The sequence below is a fragment of the Tachypleus tridentatus genome, chromosome 2 (assembly GCF_004210375.1).
Source record: "Tachypleus tridentatus isolate NWPU-2018 chromosome 2, ASM421037v1, whole genome shotgun sequence".
In the NCBI taxonomy this organism is placed as follows: domain Eukaryota; kingdom Metazoa; phylum Arthropoda; class Merostomata; order Xiphosura; family Limulidae; genus Tachypleus; species Tachypleus tridentatus.
The window spans coordinates 72,169,308-72,192,245 of NC_134826.1; the positions used below are offsets into that span (position 1 = coordinate 72,169,308).

A 22,938-nucleotide genomic window follows, 5' to 3' on the forward strand; every position below is an offset into this window, starting at 1 on the left:
CACTGGTACACTGCTGGCCAAAATTTTAAAGCCAATAAACATAAAAAAAATATGCGTTTTGCGTTGTTAGACTCAATCACTTATATGAGTAGAGCTTCGAAAGATGACAATAATAGAAGGGAAAATAAAAATAAAAAAACTTTTTCAGCTTTTAATAGAGAAAATGTGAACACTATGAAATTAGTCTAAATACTAGCTTGTCAAAAGTTTAAGACCATACTGAAACGAAGCGTTAATCGGTAAACACGTAACGAAATTTAATCATTTGTATTCAAGTGTTAGCGTTGTCAACATCTCCCACTGACATCTCCTGTGTTACATTGGGTAAAAACATGGCAAAGGCTAAAAAGTTGACAGAGTTTGAACGTAACAAAATTGTCGAGCTGCAAAAGCAAAGTCTCTCTCAACGTACCATCGCTGGTGAGATTGGGCGTAGTAAAACTGCTGTTGCAAATTTCTTAAAAGACCCTGGTCGGTCTAAGAAAATTTCGACGGCGTTGAGCAGGAGTATTCGACGAGTAGTCCGGCAAGACACCAGCCGATCGTCGAACCAGATTAAGGCCCTTACGGACGCAGAATGCAGCTCAAGAACAATAAGACGGCATCTACGAGAGAAAGGCTTTAAAAACCGTAAACGTCTTCAAAGACCATGCCTCCTTCCACACCACGAAACAACTCAGTTAAACTTTGCTGAGAAGCACCAAACATGGGACTTAAAAAAGTGGGAGAAGGTTTTGTTCTCTGATGAGAAAAACTTTAACCTGGATGGTTCAGATGGTTTCCAATATTACTGCCACGATAAGGATATCCCACCAGAGACATTTTCTACACGACACAGTGGAGGAGATTCCATCATGATCTGGGATGCTTTCTCCTTTCATGGAACAATGGAGCTTCAGGTTATATAGGGGCGTCAAACAGTAGCTTGCTACATTGGTATGTTGGAGAGAGCATCCTTATTGACTGAAGGCCCTCGCTTGTGTGGAAATGACTGGATCTTTCAGCAGAACAACACTGCAGTCAACAATGCCCGCAGGACAAAGGACCTTTTCATGGCGAATAACGTGATTCTTTTGGACCATCCAGCGTGTTCGCCCGAACTGACCCCCATTGAAAATGTTTGGGGGTGGATGGCAAGGGAAGTCTATAGAAATGGACGTCAATTCCAAACAGTGCATGATCTTCGTGAAGTCATCTTCAATACTCGGATTAACATTCCAGCCAGCCTTCTGCAAGCGCTTATAATGACCATACCAAAACAAATGTTTGCAGTTATTCGCAATGACGGCCGTGCAACTCATTACTGAGACCTCTTGTTGGGCATTTCCTACCCTGTTTAGGACTTCTTTTTGGTATGGTCTTAAACTTTTGACCAGTTAGTATTTAGCCAAATTTCACAGTGTTCACATTTTCCCTATTAAATGCTAAAAAAAGTTTTTTATTTTTATTTTCCCTTTTATTATTGTCATCTTTTAAAGCTCTAATCATATAAGTGATTAAGTCTAACAACGCAAAACGCATATTTTTTCTTTATGTTCATTGGCCTTAAGATTTTGGCCAGCATTGTATAAATATTATGATTATTAATTCTGCTAGTGTAACTAAAATAATTTAAAGCAGAGACTATTAAAATCGTAAATAATAACACTTAATACTTAAAGTGAAAAGCAGTTTATTTATTTCCTTTTTGAAAACGCTCACCTCTTCCCTAAGTCCTTCGAGTTGGGAAATGTGATCGGAGAAATTGGAGCTACGGACGGTGAATTGTTGACGTAATGATTTCAATTGGTTTCTTAGCTGCCCTTCTGACTTGTTGGCCTAGAACAAAATGTGTACTTTCAAATGTTAGTGAAAAAGATAATAGAATACAGTCTCATTTATTCTTTTCTTGTCAAGAATGTTTCTGTTTTGTTTTTCGTTTTATCATTTCTGTTGACACAAATTTGTTTCTATTTGTTAGAAATGTTCTCTCGTGCCTAATTAGTCACAGAAATATACAAACAGTAATTTGTTTATTTGTTTATATGAGAGCAAAGCCACATTGGGTTGTCTTCTGTGTCTACGAATCCTGGATTCTAGCGTTGTAAGTCCATAAACTTACCAAGGGATCACAAAAACTAAAGAAGATAAGTGTGTTATTTCAAAGTTAAGTTTGAAAATAGATAAAGTTTAATAAACTGACTGTTTTATTTAATGGACAAAAGGGCCCACCGTCGTCAGGGAGTCGACAAACTTTGCGGGTGTAATAAATAATAAAAAATAAAATGTGAAGTGTATAATAAAATAATCACAACAAATCAGTTGTTTTCCCTCTTTAATTCTTTAAGTTTTTCAACACTAATAGATTTAGTTTATTAGATTATTAGGTATTTTTTTAAAAGCAAAGATAAGCAAAGAGGAAGGCTACCACTGATCCTAGGAGTCTTTCTTTCTTTTTTTTTTTCATGAATTTTAACATTTAACAGAGATTATTTGCTACTTACAAATCTAGTAATAATTTTGAGTTAAATAATAAAAACGTGAAATACCATTGAAAATCGGTAATTGTTTTTATAAAATACAATTTCATAATGATGGCAATAAATAAATATGTTATGATGAACATATTCATTAAAAGTCCATTTCTATTACTAAGGTTATATACACCTTACTGAACCACATGTACTAAGTTTGATTTTTTATTTTAGCTACGAAAAACCTACAGCATAACAGGAGTAGGGTCATCGCTTTAGAGTAAACGTAGAAGACAAGTTACTATATTATAACAGACCATACCAAATGTCCCCCGCTGGTATAGCGGTAAGTCTACGAATTTACAACGCTAAAATCAGAAGTTCGATTTCCCTCGGTGGAATCGATAGATAGCCCGATCTGGTTTTGCCATAAGAAAACACGTACCAAATTGGTTGTCTTAACGTTGAAAACACATAACAATATTAGAGGTTATAATAAATGCTTGTTCCAGAAAGAAGTTCTTAGTGGTTGCTAAACCATTAGAAATCACAGTTTCGTGTGCTCGGTAAAATGACACAAACGTTCAGATTTATATATATATATACAATAATGAAAACTTTAAGACGTGTCATCCACCTGTTTTAGAGCAAGAGTCAACCTATGATTCTGTTCTTGAAGCTCCAGGACCATTTTACTCTTTTCCTTCTCTGTTGATTTTAACGACACCTCGTGGCCTTCGAGTTCCTTCCTCAGCTCGGTTATATCTGCCTGCAGCTCTCCCACGCGGCTGTCATACTCTCTTTCCACAGAATCCAATTTCCTCCGCAACGCATGTTTTTCCTGTTCCAGGAGCTGTGAAAAAATAAAACATAAAATAAATAAATTTATAAATATCACATTGTTTAATCAATACTCATATCAGTACTTTTATAAACACAAATTGAATTTTATGTTTTTTAGAGAAATAATGAAAAACTAGAAATAAATCTTACAAACAAATAAATAATTTCAAATAAGAAGTAGTTTAAGATTGCCAATTGCTATGACAAAGACACATTGATGCTACTGTAAGTTTTTGTTTGTTTGTTTTAGCACGAACCACGAAATCTCGGATCCATAGTACGCTAACCAATGGGCCGCAATCAGTCAATATTGTTTCATATGTCAATATTGTCTCTGTCTTCAAAATGTTTATATCAAGTTATAGATTATCATTTATTGTCTTATATTTACACCAATGATCTGTATAAACACATACATACACACTGTTTTTTTAAGTCCGTAAAAAGCCTTATTGGTACAGTCATTTATTTTTTTCAAGTTCCATAAAAAATATTTTTCACTCTGTAGGAAAGAGGCGGAAGTTTTAATTGTACAGTCAAGCAATCATTTCCGTTTGGTTATATATAGAACAGTCTAAGCCAAGCCCCGGAGGCAGCACTAGACACTGGGACGCGGTGTCCGTGCCTCGAATCCCTAATTGGTGTATTGAAAAATCATAATTGAAAACCATGATCGATAACATACTGAAACGGCGAAAATTATCGTGCCTACAGGACGAGTCCTTAATTTTTTAAGCACCTCGCGATGCCTCTGTCTAGACCATATGTTATGCGAGATGTGAAAAATATGCATATATAATATACGCCATAAAGAGTATTGAAATAGCAGTAATGAAAAATAAGTTATAGAGTAAAATAGAGGTAAATAAATATATCACCCAAAATACACTAACAACAAATCTAGGACGTGAGGAGGACAAACAGAACAACAAAAACCTAAAACAATAGATGATTCATAAATGAAAATTCAACAAGGATTCAGACGAAAATTTTGAACAGTGAAGCCTAGAATACGTATTATGACGCATTCTTTCACATATCCGTCTTTGCAGTTCGCTGACAGACTTCAGTAGCAATATTTGATTCCGAATGTAGATATTAGCTCAACCCTTTTTCTACGTCGTACATGTAACGTCGACCTTCCGTTCCCCAGAGCAGTGTGGTGATGTGAAGGAATATTGTATGCCCTCTGGTCATTTAATACCCTAACCTTGCTGATTAGAAAAAAATCAAGGTTACCTGGTCCCTTCCTCACAAAATATAAATATATAACACAAGATATATGACATTCCGCTTCATACTGTTTCATTCTCAATTGAAAGTGTATGCTTTCTCATTCATATTTGATGAAAACTAAACAGTCAATAATATAACAAGTACATAAGAGATGGGGTTTAGTATTTATATGCCATTAATAGCGCTTACGTCAATGTTAAATGTGTCTATTACGAGTGCACGTCAATCACACGTTCATTTTAAGCCACAGTGCCTTCAGGTAAAGAAGGCAAGGAACTATGACCTAATACTTGATGATGAGAAACCCACTCGAAATAAAAATGTATCTCAGGGTAGCTGGTATGGGTATTAACACTTTCACCAATAAAGCAGTTTGTTTGTTTTTTGGAATTTCGCACAAAGCTACTCGAGGGCTATCTGTCCCTAATTTAGCAGTGTAAGACTAGAGGGAAGGCAGCTAGTCATCACCACCCACTGCCAACTCTTGGGCTACTCTTTTACCAACGAATAGTGGGATTGACCGTAACAATATACGCCCCGTAATAAAGCAGAGAATAACATATCGACCTTCTTAAGTCATCTTCAAATTAACAATGAGAGAGTTTGTAAAGGCCGAGATGTTAGGCTATTAATTAGTATAAAGAGGTTCTTTTATGTTGGTTTAATTTTGGTTTTAGTTGTTGTATAAGTAGAGTTTCTTTGATTTTGCGTTTATATATATTTGTTTTCCTACTTATTATCTGTGTGTTTTCTATGGTTTTGTTGTATTTATTTGACTTGCAGTGATTAAAAACGTGTGAAGATGTTTTTTTTCTTTGAAAGTGTTTTCCATTTTTTCTTCTTTCTCCAATATAGAAGTTGTGGCAGTTGTTGCATTGTATTTTATAAATTATATTGGTGTTGTGTTTGTCAGTGTAGTTTTTGCATGGTATAGACCTACGTTTTGTGCCTGGTGTTTGAATAAATTTGGTGTTTGCTGGAATTTTGTGTTTTGTTATAGGTTTTTTTCCAAATGATGGTTATTTCTTTGCTGATATCGGGAACATATGGTATGTAGCAGTGAAGGAAAAATGCGGTTGGTAAAATCAAACAGAAAAACAACAACAAAAAACAGCAAAACGTATTGACTAATTTTATTTACGTTAAACATACTGGCTTAGTTTAAAGTTGCATTTGCAATAACAACAAACAATTTGTTCTAAGAATTCGACGGTACTTTCTCGAAAATTATTCCACTACTTTTGCCATTTCGGAAAATCGTTTGTTGTTTTTTTTCTACCACTGGCTTGATGAAGTGAATATTTAGTGTTACAGCGACGCACGACCATATAACTACAATCAAAAGCCGCTGTTGATATTTGAAATCAATCCATAGTGAATTACTAGTATAAAGGCCGTGATTAAAATACCACCCCACTGAAATGTTTGTTTTGAATTTCGCACAAAGCCAAACGAGGGTTATATGCGCCAGTCGTCACTAATTTGGCAGTGTAAAACTAGAGGGTTTGTTTGTTTGTTCAGAATTAAGCGCAAAGCTACACAATGGGCTAGCTATGCTCTGCCCACCACCGATATCGAAACCCGGTTTTTAGTGGCGTAAGTCCGCAGACATGCCACTGGGGGGCGAAAACTAGAGAAAGGCAGTTAGTAATCACCACCCACAGCCAACTCTTAAACTGCTTTTTTACCAACGAATAGTGGAACTGACTGTCACATTATAATGCCCCATATCGAGCATGTTTGATGAGACAGGAATTCAAACATTTTAGCTATTTTATAGCTCTGAAACTTGACTGGATAGTTTTCTCTAATTTGTCGTTGTTGTTATTTTTAGCCAAACCAAATAAATTAACTTTCTACAATAAAATAATCACATATGATCGTAATAGCTATCCGTTTTTAAACGTTTAAAATTGCTTCTGAGCAGATCTTACAAAATAAAATAACTTTTGGAAGATAATGTGCTCCCAATTACTACAATATTAATACAAAATTCCAACAGATGGCAATAGTTAAAAGTAGAAGGAAGGTGACAATAACAACATGGAGGTTTGAAATTATGTAGCACTAAAATAATTCACATGCGGTGAGTCTAGTGAACACCTTTTGATTTTTTACTTTAGTTATGGTAATTTACTAATTAGGTTTAGAAAAAGGCTAGTATTACAAAATTATCTCAAGCTTCATTGTTTCACAAGTTGATGTTTGGTTTTGCCTTTGGATTTTGTAATCAGTTGTAGCTTTAGACTGTGAAACAACAAAAAACTACACATAAAGAAAGAAACTTTCCCTAAGAATTGTATCGGCTAATTGTCCTACTTTTCCCTTTTAGCTCTGCTAGAGCATAATCAATTTTGTCACCGTTTTAAAAAACTGTCATCACACCTACCTATAATGAACAAACAAGAAGGAATAAGAAAAAATACATAAATTCAGGTCTTATGACCTTTTTGATGAATTCCACTGAACCAGATTCATCACTGCAATCGGTTCTAGTTGTAACCTTGACATCCACATATAGTTCTCACATGGATCACTCAACATAGACTTTGTATTCTTTTCAAATAAAATAAACAACTCTTGTTGCGTGTTTTCGTGCTGGTTAGCTGTTGCTATGGAAACTGCTAATAAAGACAAAGCTGTACTGTCCTGACCTCTGGTGACTCACTGTTGTACAATCCGACAACAACGCCACGTAATAACTTTAGGGAAAGGATTACTCATTACCTACAAAATATATATATATATACAATGGGTGCGTATCTCATCACAGTAGTCGATACGATAAAATCTAGATACAGAAGTTTTACGAACGGTTTGTTACAGTCTTGTCTATAATTTATTATATGTATTACTAACATTGTTACAAAGTTTGACAGTCTTGTCCGTAATTTATTATCTATATTACTAACATTGTGTCAAAGTTTGTTACAGTCTTGTCTATTATTTATTATCTATATTAGTGACATTGTACAAAGTTTGACAGTCTGATGTATAATTTATTATCTATATTACTAACATTGTTACAAAGTTTATTAGTTTTGTCTATAATTTATTATCTATGTTACTAACAGTGTCACAAAGTTTGTTGCAGTCTTGTCTATAATTTATTATCTATATTACTAACATTATTACAAAGTTTGTTACAGTCTTGTCTATTATTTATTATCTATATTACTAACGTTGTTACAAAGTTTGACAGTCTTGTCTATAATTTATTGTCTATATTACTAACATTATTACAAAGTTTGTTACAGTCTTGTCTATAATTTATTGTCTATATTACTAACGTTATTACAAAGTTTGTTACAGTCTTGTCTATTATTTATTATCTATATTACTAACGTTGTTACAAAGTTTGACAGTCTTGTCTGTAATTTGTTGTCTATATTACTAACATTATTACAAAGTTTGTTACAGTCTTGTCTATTATTTATTATATGTATTACTAACGTTGTTACAAAGTTTGACAGTCTTGTCTATAATTTATTGTCTATATTACTAACGTTGTTACAAAGTTTGACAGTCTTGTCTATAATTTACTGTCTGTATTACTAACATTGTAGTATTTAAGTACTTCACACTTTACAGTTTTTTTTTCTTTCTCAGGTTTAATCAACTAAACGATAGGTTGCAACATAAGTAAAATAAAATTGATATCCAAATATTTTGTTATTGTTAATTTGTGATGTTACTTTACGTGTAATATTTAGAGATGATTTATATTTTTGTTGGGTTTTTTTTATTTCGCGCAAAGCTACTCAAGGGCTATCTGTGCATTTAGAGATGAAGACAACATATAGTTCCCTATACTCATCTTCCTTTATTGAATCAATTATTTTTAATAAATAATAATTTACAGGAAATTCTGATTTTTCTCTACAAAAGATTTACGTTTACTGAAAACTTGTCAGACTTCACGAAGGTACGTAAATCGTATCGTATCACTGTATTGTCAAACCTTTAATATACATACACATCGCCTTCCTAAGTTTAATTATATATATATTCTGTGAAAACACCGGCATACAAAACGAAGTATATATATTAAGAATTTGAGCACTTTTAAAACTGTTATATGTTCTTTTTCCTCCCTTGTGAATACAACTGTTCATAGTGTTACATTAAAACGTCTTTAAAGTATATTAACTATATTCAGTTAAACGTCACTTCCCGTTTGTATGTATTAACGTCAAGAATGTCTATATTAAAAATTTACACAAGTACGTCTGTCTGATCGACCATTGTGGAGGTGATCACCACAAAAGTTAAATCATAAAGGCGATCAGGGTCCATGAATAAATGTATCAAAATGACTCGTCCTTCCTCACTATACAAACTGCAACAAAAAGAACAACAGTGTGTTTTTTATAACAAAGCCACACTGAGCTATCTGATCTGTCCACCGAGAGGAATCGAACCACTTATTTTAGCGTTGTACGTACGAAGACTTACCGCTATCCCACAGTGAAGGGAGAGAAAATAAAGATAGGCCAAATGATACAAGCTAACAGAAAGCAAGATTTAATAATGATTGGTTTGTTTTGAATTTCGCGCAAAGCTACTTGAGGACTATCTGCGCTAGCCGTCCCTAATTTAGCAGTGTAATACTAGAGGGAAAGCAGCTAGTCATCACCACCCACCGCCAACTCTTGGACAATTTTTTTTACCAACGAATAGTGGAATTGACCGTACATTATAACACCCCCACGGTTGAAAGGGCGAGCATGTTTGGTGTGACGGGGATTCGAACCCGCGACCCTCGGATTACGAGTCGAACGCCTTAACACGCTTGGCCATGCTGGGCACTTTACGAATGAACACTGTAAGGTTAGTTCAGACCTAGCAGTAAGTCTGTGATTTATACCTCTTAAAAATCCGGTTTTGATATCCATGGTAGGTACTTCACAGATAGCCCGTTGTGTATATTTGTATTTAATTACAAACAAACAAACTATAGATTACTTCAATCATAAAACAGATTCAGAAAAATAAAATCAATTTAACCCTGTATTATAAAAGCATCCTAAATCTACTCATTTGAAACGCGAGGAAGGAATATTAAAGATACCTTTGAGTGACAAACAAGTGTGAAGTATCTTTAAAACAAATATGTTTATAAGCTTATAAACAGATACTTTAATACATTTAGTGTTCATGACAGGTAATATATATATATTAAAAATATATGTTTTTTTGTGTGTTTTTTTTGGAATTTTGCACAAAGCTACTCGAGGGCTATCTGTGCTAGCCGTCCCTAATTTAGCAGTGTAAGACTAGAGGGAAGGCAGTTAGTCATCACCACCCACCGCCAACTCTTGGACTACTCTTTTACCAACGAAAAGTGGGATTGACCGTCACATTATAACGCTCCCACGGCTGGGAGGGCGAGCATGTTTAGCGCGACGCGGGCGCGAACCCGCGACCCTCGGATTACGAGTTGCGCGCCTTACGCGCTTGGCCATGTAAAAATATATGTATCTATCCTATCTGAACTTAGAATATAAGGTTATCAAACAAGGGATGATGAATTACTTGACTGCACGAGCTGCACGAGGACTGGCAGATACATACATACACATTCCCCGCTAGTACAACGATAACTCTACAGATTTACAACACTAAAATCAGGGGTTCGATTCCCTTCGGTGGGCTCAGCAGATAGCCCGATGTAGCTTTGCTATAATAAAACACACACACACACATACTGACCAACATAAATAATAAATCATTACAATCGTTTAGTCCTCATTGCTTTCCGCAGTACGATTTCACTAAATAGCATTTTTGTTTATGGATGCACAAGGAAAAAGAAACTTCTTTTCATAAAAAATAACCATTAGGATAAAGTCACTTAATTAATTATCACGGGACGCTTTCTTTCAAACGAAATAACGTTAGTAATTTCATTAAAGTATATATATATATATATAGATAGATACATAACATAAACATTTTTATAAGATATTTATTGTCATATAATAGAAATTATAGACGTTTTTCAAGAACTACATTATATCTGTTTCTACGTTATGCAGTGCTTGTAAATTATTTTTGATGAAACTTTATACATTAAAGCCTGACATAATCGTTCAACAATACACAAAAATCGTGTATATTATATTGCTCAACAATGTACAAAGAATATTATACCTACAGTAACATACAACAATACACAGAGTGTTATTATACACATCATAAGTCAATAATAGGACACTACTAGTGGTGTTACAGTCTTTTATAATTTCGCGCAAAACAACACTAGGGCTACCCGCGTGTAGTTATCCCTAATTTTGAAACGAGAGAAGAAAGGAAAAATCAGTTAATTAACATTATCCGCCACTTCTTGAGTTACTTATGTCGAATCAAATAGTGGGATTTGACTGCTACTCTTTTCGTACGTCCACAGTACTAAAGTAAGAAGTGCGTTTGTGAACCAATGGACTTGTAGTCCAGGCACGCTAACTACCAGACCACGCCCGACCCAAGAAGGATGGAAGCAAGAAGTGAACGTACATTAAGACAGAAATTAAGCAGTATAAAAATAATCTTACATAGCCACTTAAGTAATGAGAGTGTCTTTGCCATGCATCGAATTATAATAAGATAACAACGATCACAGTTCAGTTGGTTTACTTTAGTTGGACAATCTTTAAGTTGAGAACTGTCCAAACGTTGTACAACAAATCTTCTAACCGCTGTTTGACAGGAAAATATAATCATAAAACTAGAATTTATAATATCTGAATCATACACTAAATAAAACTTCATTTTTTAATAAGTTGCTCTGATTACACTTCGTCATATTTGACACAAAAGGCAGACGAAATTTTGTTAATAGTCTGCAATATGTAATTTTTAAACCATATTTCATATCCTTAATATTTGCTTCACCTATAAGTTTTTTTTATTCTGATAAATCGATAAAACAGTTTCTATTTAGGGCGTGTGTAAAAAGGAAATATATTTATCCCCGCATTTATTTTTCTTGTCGAAGTTACCTCTCACGCCCTCATCTATAATCTTTTAAAATACTTATCATCCTTTTAAACTTTCATTATTTCTTAAGTTACTTAATATTCAACATCTATTAAGTACACGATTGCTTAATAATATCGGAATAAAACCTAGATACGAAACTAATTATTATTTTATAAAAAGTCCCAGCTTCTATAGTAATGGAAAATATTTTTAAAACAAGTAAATTTCTACGACTGATGCGATTCTTCTCAAGTACACAAATTTTAACTGTAACGTTTTTTAAATTAAATTAAATCAACATAAACAAAAATATTTACTTCGCAACACTGATGGAAATAACGTACGTGCTTTGCTCTCACCCACTTCCCTAGTGGCAAATTAGTATGTTTGCGCACTTAGAACACTAGAAACGGTGTTTAGATACCTGTAGTGAGTATAACACAAGTAGCTCATTGTGTAGCTTTGTTTTTTGATTATGAACAATAAAACGCACGTTTTTTAATATTCTTCATTTCTGTTAAAGTCATAACTTGTAATAAAGTTTAGAGTACGCAACGAGTTAATATAAACTTTGTGAATAATAGTACAGTTCGTAAGAGAGTTAAGTTAATCCTAGTAGTCAATTTACTACGATAATTACTTTCAGATGGTTAACCCTAATTCTAGCAGTCAATTTATTATAAACAATTTCAGATAGTTAATTAAGTTAACCCTAACTCTAGCAGTCAAATTACTTTTATAAACACTTTCAGACGGTTAAATTAACCCTATCTCTAGTAGACAATTCAATATAATACAATTTCAGATAGTTAAGTTAACCCTAACACTAGCAGTCAATCTACTATTGGGTTGAGGAATAATTCGTGAGCGTTTTTTCAAGTTAAAAAAATATATTCATAAATGAAACGCTTTTGCAAAATATTTCATGTCATTTGGTAGATAATTTTTTGCTCTAATAGATGGTGTGTTTGATTTTCATATGTCTTTAATTTTTGCTTTCATTTTCAGCTCATTAAATGGAATGTCAAGTGGACAAAATCGAGCATTTTCGACACCATCTGCTTTTCGCATTTAATTTCTGGCAATTTCGTTTAAAACAATACATACTATATACCTAGGTATTACATGAAATAACGTATCATAATAAATGTTTTGGGTGTAATGTGTTCATGCATTGAAGTATTATATAGTCTTGCATGTAATGCTTGAATGAAATTATTTAAAAACGCTCACGAATTATTCCTCAACCTAATAAAACAAACATTTTCAGTGTTAAATGTAACCCAAACCGTTCTATTATTGCAGTAAGCAAACTCATATCGTCTAATAAAAGGATAGCCAAGTGTACCAAACTTTGTTAAAATTGGGAGAAAAAAAAGGGGAGGGGTTAAGGACAACTGGCTAAAGAAAAAGGCGAGAATATATTTTGTTTACAAATATTCAAAGCGGAATGACAGTGACTTTTCTGTCCCTTCTATGGTTATGAGCCTACGACAATAATAATGACAAGTTTTTTCCCCTCTGCTATTGGGAACTTTTTTATTATAGGTAAAATGTAACACTTTTCGCTCTTGACTGTCTGTTAAGATAAGTTAGATCGTGTTATCTTTTTTTCGTTAATTATCCTAACGTTACACACTGTAGGCTTGAAAGCATTACGCCATGTCTAACAGCTACAACAGCCCAAAATGGCTGCTCTATCGCACAATTATATACATAATAATTAAAAGAAAATTAAATATAAATAAATCTTCTTAAAATAGGTACATCCAAACAGTAACACCAGGGTGCTGGTACGATGTAAGTTTTTAACTTTCTATACTAAAGTGATATCAGTATCTAATCTGACCAAAATAATAATAAAGTGGCGAAACTATTCAGCGAGGCCCGGCATGACCAGGTGATTAAGACACTCGACTCGTAATCTGAGGGTCGCGGGTTCGAATCCCCGTCACACCAAACATGCTTGCCATTTCAGCCGTGGGGGCGTTATAACGTGACGGTTAATCCCACTATTCGTTGGTAAAAGAGTAGCCCAAGAGTTGGGTGGTGATGACTGGGTGTCTTCCCTCTAGTCTTACACTACAAAATTAGGGACGGCTAGCGCAGATAGCCCTCGTGTAGCTTTGCGCGAAATTCAAAAACAAACAAATAAATAACAAAAGAAAAAATTATTACACAAACATAAAATCAGTGACCTAGTTTGGTTTCAAAAGTTGAAGGTGAATGGATGGCAATTCTGTAGCTAGTATATGCATGTGGGTATGGTATCGTTGAAAATTGCGGGGGGCATATCTTCCGCATCCCACAAGAACTTATGCCTGTGCGTGAAATTATGAAAAAAGACGTTAGTTAAGTCCACTTTCATCCTAATTTCCCCCTCTCCATTTTTTTAGTTCTTATGATTGGTTTGTTTCGAATTTTGTGCAAAGCTACACGAGGGCTATCTGCGCTAGTCGTCCCTAATTTAGCAGTGTAAGACTAGAGGGAAAGCAGCTAGTCATCACCACTCACCGCCAACTCTTGGACTATTTTACCAGTGAATGGTGGGATTGACCGTCACATTATAATGCTCCCACGGCTGAAAGGGCGAGCATATTTGGTGTGACGGGGATTCGAACCCGTGACCCTCAGATTACGAGTCTAGTGCCTTAACCACCTGGCTATGCCGGGCCTAGTTCTTATGAAATAAAAGGACAAAAGCTAGTTTCATACTTAAACTGGAATATATTAAACATTCAGAGAAATCTTAGAAATGATATTTAAATTTAATGAATAATTGCACTGTCTTGTTATTACGTTGATATTTGGGCTGCACCAAACGTGGAAGAGAGAATTTTTCTCATGGCATGTAAACACAGATGTGTGTAAAATGATCTGACATTCGTCCTGAACTCTGTTATTAAAGGTAAATTTCTTAAAGACAGGGTACTATACTACAAGCTGAATTATACAGGGATTCGCGACTTATGCGGTTTTCTGCCCATAGGTTTACAATATGATCCTTTTTTCCATCGTTTGTTTTTCAAGTGATTTCTCTTTCATTTTACTGATTTTTTTTCTCTACAACTAACGTCTATTCTAACTTGAAGACGTTCGGTCTCCGTGAGTCTGTTTTTTACTTTTACAACATAAGTCAATCTTTTACTGTTACTATTGTAAAATTAGATATGTTCAATTACCAGCATACACGGTAGTTGTTTCCATGTTTGTAAATCATGGCGTCGTGAAGAAGTACTAATAAAAATAGGGTTAGAATCAAGGATATATTTGAACCTTAAAACAAAGTCAGTTTTTATTTATGAAGTACATAATATTTATACGTACCTTAGTTATTCCATTTAATGCCAGTCGTCATAGGCTCTAGAGAGGATAAAAATTGTGGATGGATAGATAGATAAATTATGTTCGTTGACATCAACAAGTAAGTGTTTCGGTGATGTAGTTGTTTTGTAGACAGCACTATCTGATGTACTATATATATGCATACTGGTTCCAAATTTATCATCGAAAATTGTAAAAAAAAAAAAAAAGATTTTATTTGAGTGTACTATCGATACAACATTCATGGATAATTAATTTGTGTTTGGTATAAGTGTGTGTTCATATCTACATTTACTGTTTCAAAGGTTTGCAACTGAGGGAATTATTTACTATATCAGTAACAAAATGACAAGACACCTGCATGTGTTGTATGTGCTATTAACCGTTTGGTGCATTTCAAGGAGATTCGTCATTCCCGATGACCAATGTTCAGCGTATCAGATATAAAAAGTCCTATAAATGGTGTCGGCTTCTGATATTAGACAAGCTATGTGTGTATACTAACAACTTACTGACCATTTGAGCAGTAAACCTACACCTAGCACGAATGGTACCTGCTGCTTCCTAGGAGCTGACTTGCGATGGGATGGCCCAAAGTACAGATGAAATTTGTCTCCATTCTTATCCAATTATGCCGGAGTTCAGCACCGGCTCCTGTGTGCGATTCAAGCATTTGACCTTTGACATCAACAAACGTGTCTGTATGTGTTTGTGTGTGATATGTAAAACTTGTTTCTGACTACACTTACCTACATGTAACGCACAAAATGGACTAGAAAAAAGAATTGGGTTTTGAGTTGGTTCAGTAGATTACAAATGAGTCAGACTACGAGAGTAGACACAGAATCATTGCAGAGTTCGTTTACACGTTTATATGATGAACAACCCATATAATATTTTAACACAATAGAGTGGCTGACAAATCTATCTAATCAAATGCAACTGTATAAACCATCGAGGAATTAGAGCGAAACTTTGATAGTGTTTCTACGCTGTTTTTACTTGTTTATTTAAGGAACAAACTCGGGTAACTTAATGTAACCCATAAAAGTAGGTCACACGAGTGAGAAGAAAACCACCATTTCACAATGTTGGTAAAAAAAATCAACTTAAAATTATAGGGGTAAACTTAGCTGTTCAAAGCGTTTCCTTTATCATGAGATTGAAAAATCAGATAAAACATTTTATTCACGTTACAACAATAAAAAGTATAACTTCTGTAAGATGTTTTTCTTCCACATATTATTATCGAAACTTGTGGTAATCCACGAAAGGTCTTCAGATTATACTATAGGTAAATATTTTGGATTTTATTTACAGAAGAGATGATATAAAGTAAAATCAATAAGAAACAACCCTCCCATAAGTTGTTCAGCGATAAGTCAGTAAGCTTGCAACGCTAAAACTCAGGTTTCGATACCCGTGGTGGGCAAACAGTGGCGTAACTACGAAAGATACATAAGTAGTAATTGAGACCCCTAAATTTACTTCCTTATAATTGTAGTTATGATTCTGACTGCTTCTTGTCACCTTCTGGTTCGATCCCCCTTTTAAATTGCGAGGATAAACTTACGCTACTGTGGACCAGAGCACAAATTCCATAAAATATGACCAAGAAGCCTTTACACTAAATTTAACGTTGACTAATATTTCATATGATTCAAAGACAGCATAAAACAGAATTTGTAGAAAGTTTGAGAAGATTGTATACGTGTTACCAAGAAGAGAATCTGATTGGCTGATAAAGATCGCATATATCCGTGTTGTACGTCACGGATACTGTTCTGATGATGCTCTAATGTTTATAATATGTGTAGGATAAGATACGTGGTTAGAATCAATGACGTCATATTCAGTTATGGCTACGACTATTATTTAATTTGAACAACTTAAATAATACAACTTTATGTGGGATGTAAACATAGACCTTGTGGTCGTGGCCTCAGAGGCCATTTTTGGCAAACAGGACAGTCTCTCCTTCTTTGCTTCTGACAGAAGAATATTTTGTACAAAGATATTTACAGTAGATCAGTAAATTATCGTCTAAACAAACACAATTAAAACCATTTTCCTTCAAGCAAAGCCAGGTACTCAGCTAGTTTAAGAGGCCTGACTGTATTTCTGTGGTTTGTTGACCCAAGCTGTGCTGACTTAACTGTAATCAACAGTGGAGGGTAGTCCAATCAAAGAATGTATTAGGTCCCTACATCACAAATTCTTTTTTCACTGTCACCTTGATGAAAAATAAATAAATATTTTATATGCATATATAATAATATCCCATTAATGATCGTAACGTTAAAGTGTTATATATATATATATATATATTAGTGTACAAACTATTTTCTGTTTAGGCACAAACCTTCACAACGAGCCACCTGTAATGTGCCCATCACAGTGATGCAACTCTTACCGTTATAAGCCGTCAGACTTGACACTGAGGAAGGGAGGGGTAAAGAGGGGGTGCGCTAGTATAAACTTTAGGCACAAAGCTAGACAATAAATGGACCATCTGCAGGAATTTAACCGGGATTTTTAGCGTTATAAGCCCCGAAAGTTACAGTTGGACAATGTGGGGAGAGGCACTCATGCACAATCTGGTTCTGCATCACAACAGATTCTCCGCGCGGTATGTTTTGATTTCAGTCAGTGACAGAAATATCGATGATGACGTAAGTGTTCTTACACATCCGGGACTTTAACACCAGGCTATAGTAAAGGAAGTTTATGATTAACCCAAATTAGTCAGCCTTTTCTTTATTAATTATTATAGGAGTATTTGTGATACTACAGAATATATACGGAACATATGGAATAATTAATACCTCCCTAAGTGTTTTCTACAGCTAGTATAATAAATGTAAAACAGTAACAACATAATAATGGTGGCTTTCTCTTTTGTTTATAGCTAAGCACAAAGCTAAAGAATGGGCAATCTGTGCTGTACCAACTGCGGGCATTGAAACCTGACTTGCAGCTGCCCCACGAGGAGATTATGTGTGTGCGTGTGTCAGTAACGATGGCCTAAGATTAAGACGAAAACAAAACGGGGATACCGATAGTGAAATAAAGATTTGTGTTGTTTTCACACGTAGGCCTGAGGAGATGTATGCGCAACGATTATATGTATGTAGTGTACATAGATGTGGGGAAGTCTATATTAGGGATTGTTGTACTTCCACAATGTGGAATATCGCTCTAAAATAGTACAGTAAAAGACAGGAGATGGATGAAGCATTTTATTGATCAAACAACTCAGAATAGTGTACAAAGCATGCCAGTGCTGGGGGAGACTAGGGGTATACCACCAGAAACTAAAAATAAGTGTCCGAGATTAAATTTTGTGTTAATTTCACTACAATTTATTGAAAGTATTAATGATTTGCAAACATTTATTTATGATTCACAAAAACAGGTACAAGTATGTACAGTTACAAATCACACATAGAAGTTATTATATATTATTGTACTGATTCACACATACTATACAAGTCTATTTACCTAGAACAATATTTGGAGTGTAAGCTAAGGTTTAAAAAGCCCTACAGTTACTGCGACACAAAATATCGGCCAGCTGGTGTTCGCTCTACTGCACAGAAAGGTACTGGAATCGTCTGAAAGCGCTGTCATTGCTCACGGTCTCGAGTGATACGCGAGCTCTTGGCTCGCCTTAAATCGGTAAATGGGGTTGTAGGTTGTTTTTATGGAAACTCTTAATCCAAAATTGAATAAACAAAGAAACATAATTGGAAGCAGACCTTACCTGCTATTGAATAGTGTTAAAAGAAAGATACAAGACCTGAAATGTGCAGAACTAAGGTAGCCAATCCTTAAAAGTTACAGAGACATCAGCGCTAAGAATTGAATGTCTGTCGGTGTTTGGGTAAGAAATGTTCATACCCTGGAGAGTCAGGTTCTCTATGACCTCTTCCTCCTCCCCGTACTTATGTTCTTGACGGATTGGTATTTATAATTGTAGAACTGAATATTATTTTGATTCTTTTCAGGGCAATTTCCATGTATTGTGGCTCATATATAGTGATTATTTTATTCTATCAGCAGAATGTCAAGTTTGTTGGTGGCATTTTTTATTATTATTATTACTTAATACATATATATATTTTTATATTTAAAATATAAGTTAACTGGAGAGAGTGGGCCTGGCATGGCCAAGCGCGTTAAGGTGTGTGCTTCGTAATCTGAGGGTCGCGGGTTCGCGCCCGAGTCGCGCCAAGCATGCTCGCCCTCCCAGCCGTGGGGGCGTTATAATGTGACGGTCAATCCTACTTTTCGTTGGTAAAAGAGTAGCCCAAGAGTTGGCGGTGGGTGGTGATGACTAGCTGCCTTCCCTCTAGTCTTACACTGCTAAATTAGGGACGGCTAGCACAGATAGCCCTCGAGTAGCTTTGTGCGAAATTCCAAAACAAACAAACAAACAAACTGGAGAGAGATATTTAGGACTAGCTTCATCATGTATGAGGTGCCTGTCTAGTTCGCATAGTAATTCGTTTTTTCATACAATTCTTATTAAAGTACATTATTGTACTATGTAGGAGTCTATCTGGTATGGTTGGTATGTTCGAGTATTTGTGAATGAACTGAGATGATATAGTTCTTGGAACTCTGTTCAGCGCTAAGAGTTGATTGTTTGTTTGTTTTTTGAATTTCGCGCAAAGCTACACGAGGGCTGTCTATGCTAGCCGTCCCTAATTTAGCAGTGAGACTAGAGGGAAGGCAGCTAATCATCATCCCCAACTCTTGGGCTACTCTTTTAACAACGAATAGTGGGATTGACCGTCACATTATAACGCCCCCGCGGCTGAAAGGGCGAGCATGTTTGGATGCGAATCCGCGACCTTCAGATTACGAGTCGCACTCCTTAACACGCTTGGCCATGCCGGGCCTGCTAAGAGTCGAAGGAAGGGAAAGATAAAATAATAGATTAAGCCTTTTTCTGTATATTAGTATAGTGGATTTTAAGGAGGGGGGATAAAAAATAACAAAATATATGTCACCACGTTCAGGATAATACACAACATTCATCAGTTAGGTTTTTACGTTTCACAGAAATCTCATAATGGTGTTTTAAAATAGAACTTTGGTATTCATGTAAAAAATTATAACAACTTGAAGTAGCGTTGGCAAGATCAATGGCAGTAAATTAATATTAAGGTTAGTATTTCATTGAAATACATCCAAATATTAAAGTTTTGTCAAAGTTTGAAATCAGTGGAATCTAACTCTTTATTTGTTTGTTGTAAGCATGAAGGTACAAAATGTGTATCGAAACCCGGTTTGTAGCGTTAGAAGTCCGCAGACATACAGCTCTGTTACTGGGTGGGGGTGAATTCGAGACGCTACAAATCCGAGCGTTCTACTGCGAATTCAGTTAAAGACATTCTTACAATCCATCGCCTTTCTGTCAACAAAAACAAATCTTATTGTAATTTTGTAGTCACTCTGGCTGTATCATTGGTTCTACTGTGGAAGTTATTGTTTTACTGGAACAGACCCTCGACTTATTACACAGAACAGTTGTCTCATTTTGACGTCATCAAACGATAACACGCGAGTGTTTGACGCATATACTGTTGGAACGCCTACATTCTTACTTTTAGATACCCAAATAATCCCATCAAAAGTCTATTGACATGCGTACGTGTACAAGATTTTAAAAAGTACTTTAATTTTTCTTCAATGACGTTTGAGCGATGAGCAGACTGCATTCCAATAACTCCTGACCAGACTCCTTGTTACTAGTCATGGCATGAAAACACCTTTACATTTACTATATTATCGAGGTGAAAAAACAATGCTCTTTGACCGAACCGAGCGTAGCCCAGAGGTTAGTGTGCCTTAATGTGGAACCCAGGTTTCGTGGTTTGTGCCCGTTTGCTCGCACAAACGCACACAGAATCGTTCTCTGCACTTTGGGGCGATGAGTTAAAATAATAAGATTTGACCGTGTAGCTCTGTGCAAATTCAGCAAATAAACAAATCGGTTTAAAATAAGATGTTACGGTCAATCCCACTATTCGTTGGTAAAAGAGTTGGCGGTGGATGGTGGTGACTAGTTGCCTTACACTCCTAAATTAGGGATGACTAGCACAGATAGTCCTCCTGTAGCTTTGCGCGAAATATAAAAAAACAACAAACCCTGATGACGCCGAAACGTTGGTTAAAATAAAAATTGTTATTTTATAAATACTTGGAGTATTAAGGTTGTTTATTCCCTAAATTTTTATCAAAATATTGAAATGAAAAAAAGGTCTTCAAACTAAAAAGATGAAATTTAATAGCACCACAATAATGCTTAAAGAATGGATGCACTAGCTTTATCCCAATTAATTAATTTATTTGATGGTCTACTAAACAGTAACAGGATACACATCACCAGGTAGGTAGCGTGTAGGGCAGTGGATCAAATAATTCAGGGTTAGACACATTGTCCGTACTTTCAGAAATGACAGCGTTACATTAGTGACAGTCAGTCCCGTTATTCGGTTCATATATCCTAACAAATCCCTTGTGATGGCAGATAATGTTGACTGGCTGTCATATATTTGATAATAGTTCACAAATATAAGTTTTTGACCTGGTAATTTAACCTAAGTGTATATAAGGTACTGTTAAAGGTGAGAAATTCCTATTACAGAATAATACAATAGGGATAATAAATAATAATAACAATTTACATAATACATTGGAATTAAGAATAAGAAGAGTGTATAATAGTATCTCAACAACACTATGTCCGCTACATACATCGCTGACAATGGGCAATACACAGCTTATTAAACACAACAAAAATTATAGTGGTCAGAATGAATTAAAAAGCAATAAATATATATGTCACTTGTTACAAAAACAATTTTGGATATGACAGCCATATCTTGGTTGTACTTAAAATATTTATTTTAAAAACAACAACAACAAACAAACAAAGGAACTTAATAAAGAATGTTGTGTTAAAAATACAGTGGTTCTAATATATATTAATATCTCATTGCAAGTATAATTAAGCATAATCACGCTTCGCCAGCCAAGAAAAGGCGTCCATACCATAACATTGTAAGTACAAAATAAGCAAAAACAATATTTTAAACAATTTAAATTACAACAAAATGTTAAATAATGCTAATAATAATAATTATATTTCAAACAATGTCAACGTAAATAATTAATCTAGATTGCAAGCAATAACACAAAAATATAGCCTACAATAAGATCAGTTTTAACAGAGTATACACCCCTAACAGTGTAAGCGAGTGAGGTAGTGGTATGTCTACAGGCTTATACTGCTAGAATCCGGGTTTCGATACTCATGGTGGACGGAGCTCACATAGCCCTTTGTGTAGGTTTGTAGGAGACTTGTGAAGACCTATTGATAAACACGTTTCATTAATTAATAGCTTTACTATTTATCACAATGAATCACTTCTACTATTAATATGTATTTAAATATATATAATAAAGACATGGTGTTACTACAGTGTGATACATTTTATTAACAATACTCGTTTTTTACTATTGTATTACGACAACTAACGCGGGAACATTGATATCCGCCACAGAATAAATACCATACGACACCTGGTGACATTATTTTATTTCAATACTTAGACAATGGTTATAGTGATCAGTTTCTACTCCTCGGTTCTCACACGAGGGTGTTAGTATGTGTCGTGAGGCCTACTTCCGGACAGTGATCGAAAATTAACAGGAAAAGCGTCAGTTTGTTCAACACTCGACAGTTTCAGAAGGATATTGACATTATGTGACGTTGACTGTGAAGGACAGTTAGTCGATCGGCAGCTGTGACAGTATCTAAACATAAAGGTCGTTATAAACCATACTAGCAAGTCTCTGTTTTTCCCATTCGATGGAGGTATACTTTAACATCGCACTGTAAATATATAGATATATATACCAGCTGAAGTACCCATTCGTTGGTCCGTTGAAATAAAAACTCGTTTGACAAAGAGGATAGGAAACTGTAGTTTTTGCTTTTTTTTCTCAACGTTATAAACATTAAAAATGAAATAAAAATATATAAAGGTACCAATACTGAAAAGAAAGTAACACTGTTTTAAAAAAATAT

General features: G+C 35.0%; 1 protein-coding gene and 1 long non-coding RNA gene across 4 annotated transcripts in view; one reads left to right on the plus strand and one right to left on the minus strand.

Annotated features, from left to right (window-relative positions):
- Positions 1-22,938, minus strand: part of LOC143244205 (bicaudal D-related protein homolog) — a 56,496-nt gene that overhangs the window by 12,776 nt on the left and 20,782 nt on the right. For both annotated transcript variants that reach the window (XM_076488448.1, XM_076488449.1), the window contains exons 2-3: positions 3,091-3,306; positions 1,702-1,818 (exon numbers count right to left, since the gene is read on the minus strand). In XM_076488448.1, the coding sequence (XP_076344563.1) occupies positions 1,702-1,818; positions 3,091-3,306 (333 nt within the window). The remainder of the gene's footprint in view (positions 1-1,701; positions 1,819-3,090; positions 3,307-22,938) is intronic.
- Positions 6,520-22,938, plus strand: part of LOC143244207 (uncharacterized) — a 42,728-nt gene continuing 26,309 nt past the window's right edge. For both annotated transcript variants that reach the window (XR_013024963.1, XR_013024962.1), the window contains exon 1: positions 6,520-6,618. This is a non-coding gene — a long non-coding RNA (uncharacterized LOC143244207). The remainder of the gene's footprint in view (positions 6,619-22,938) is intronic.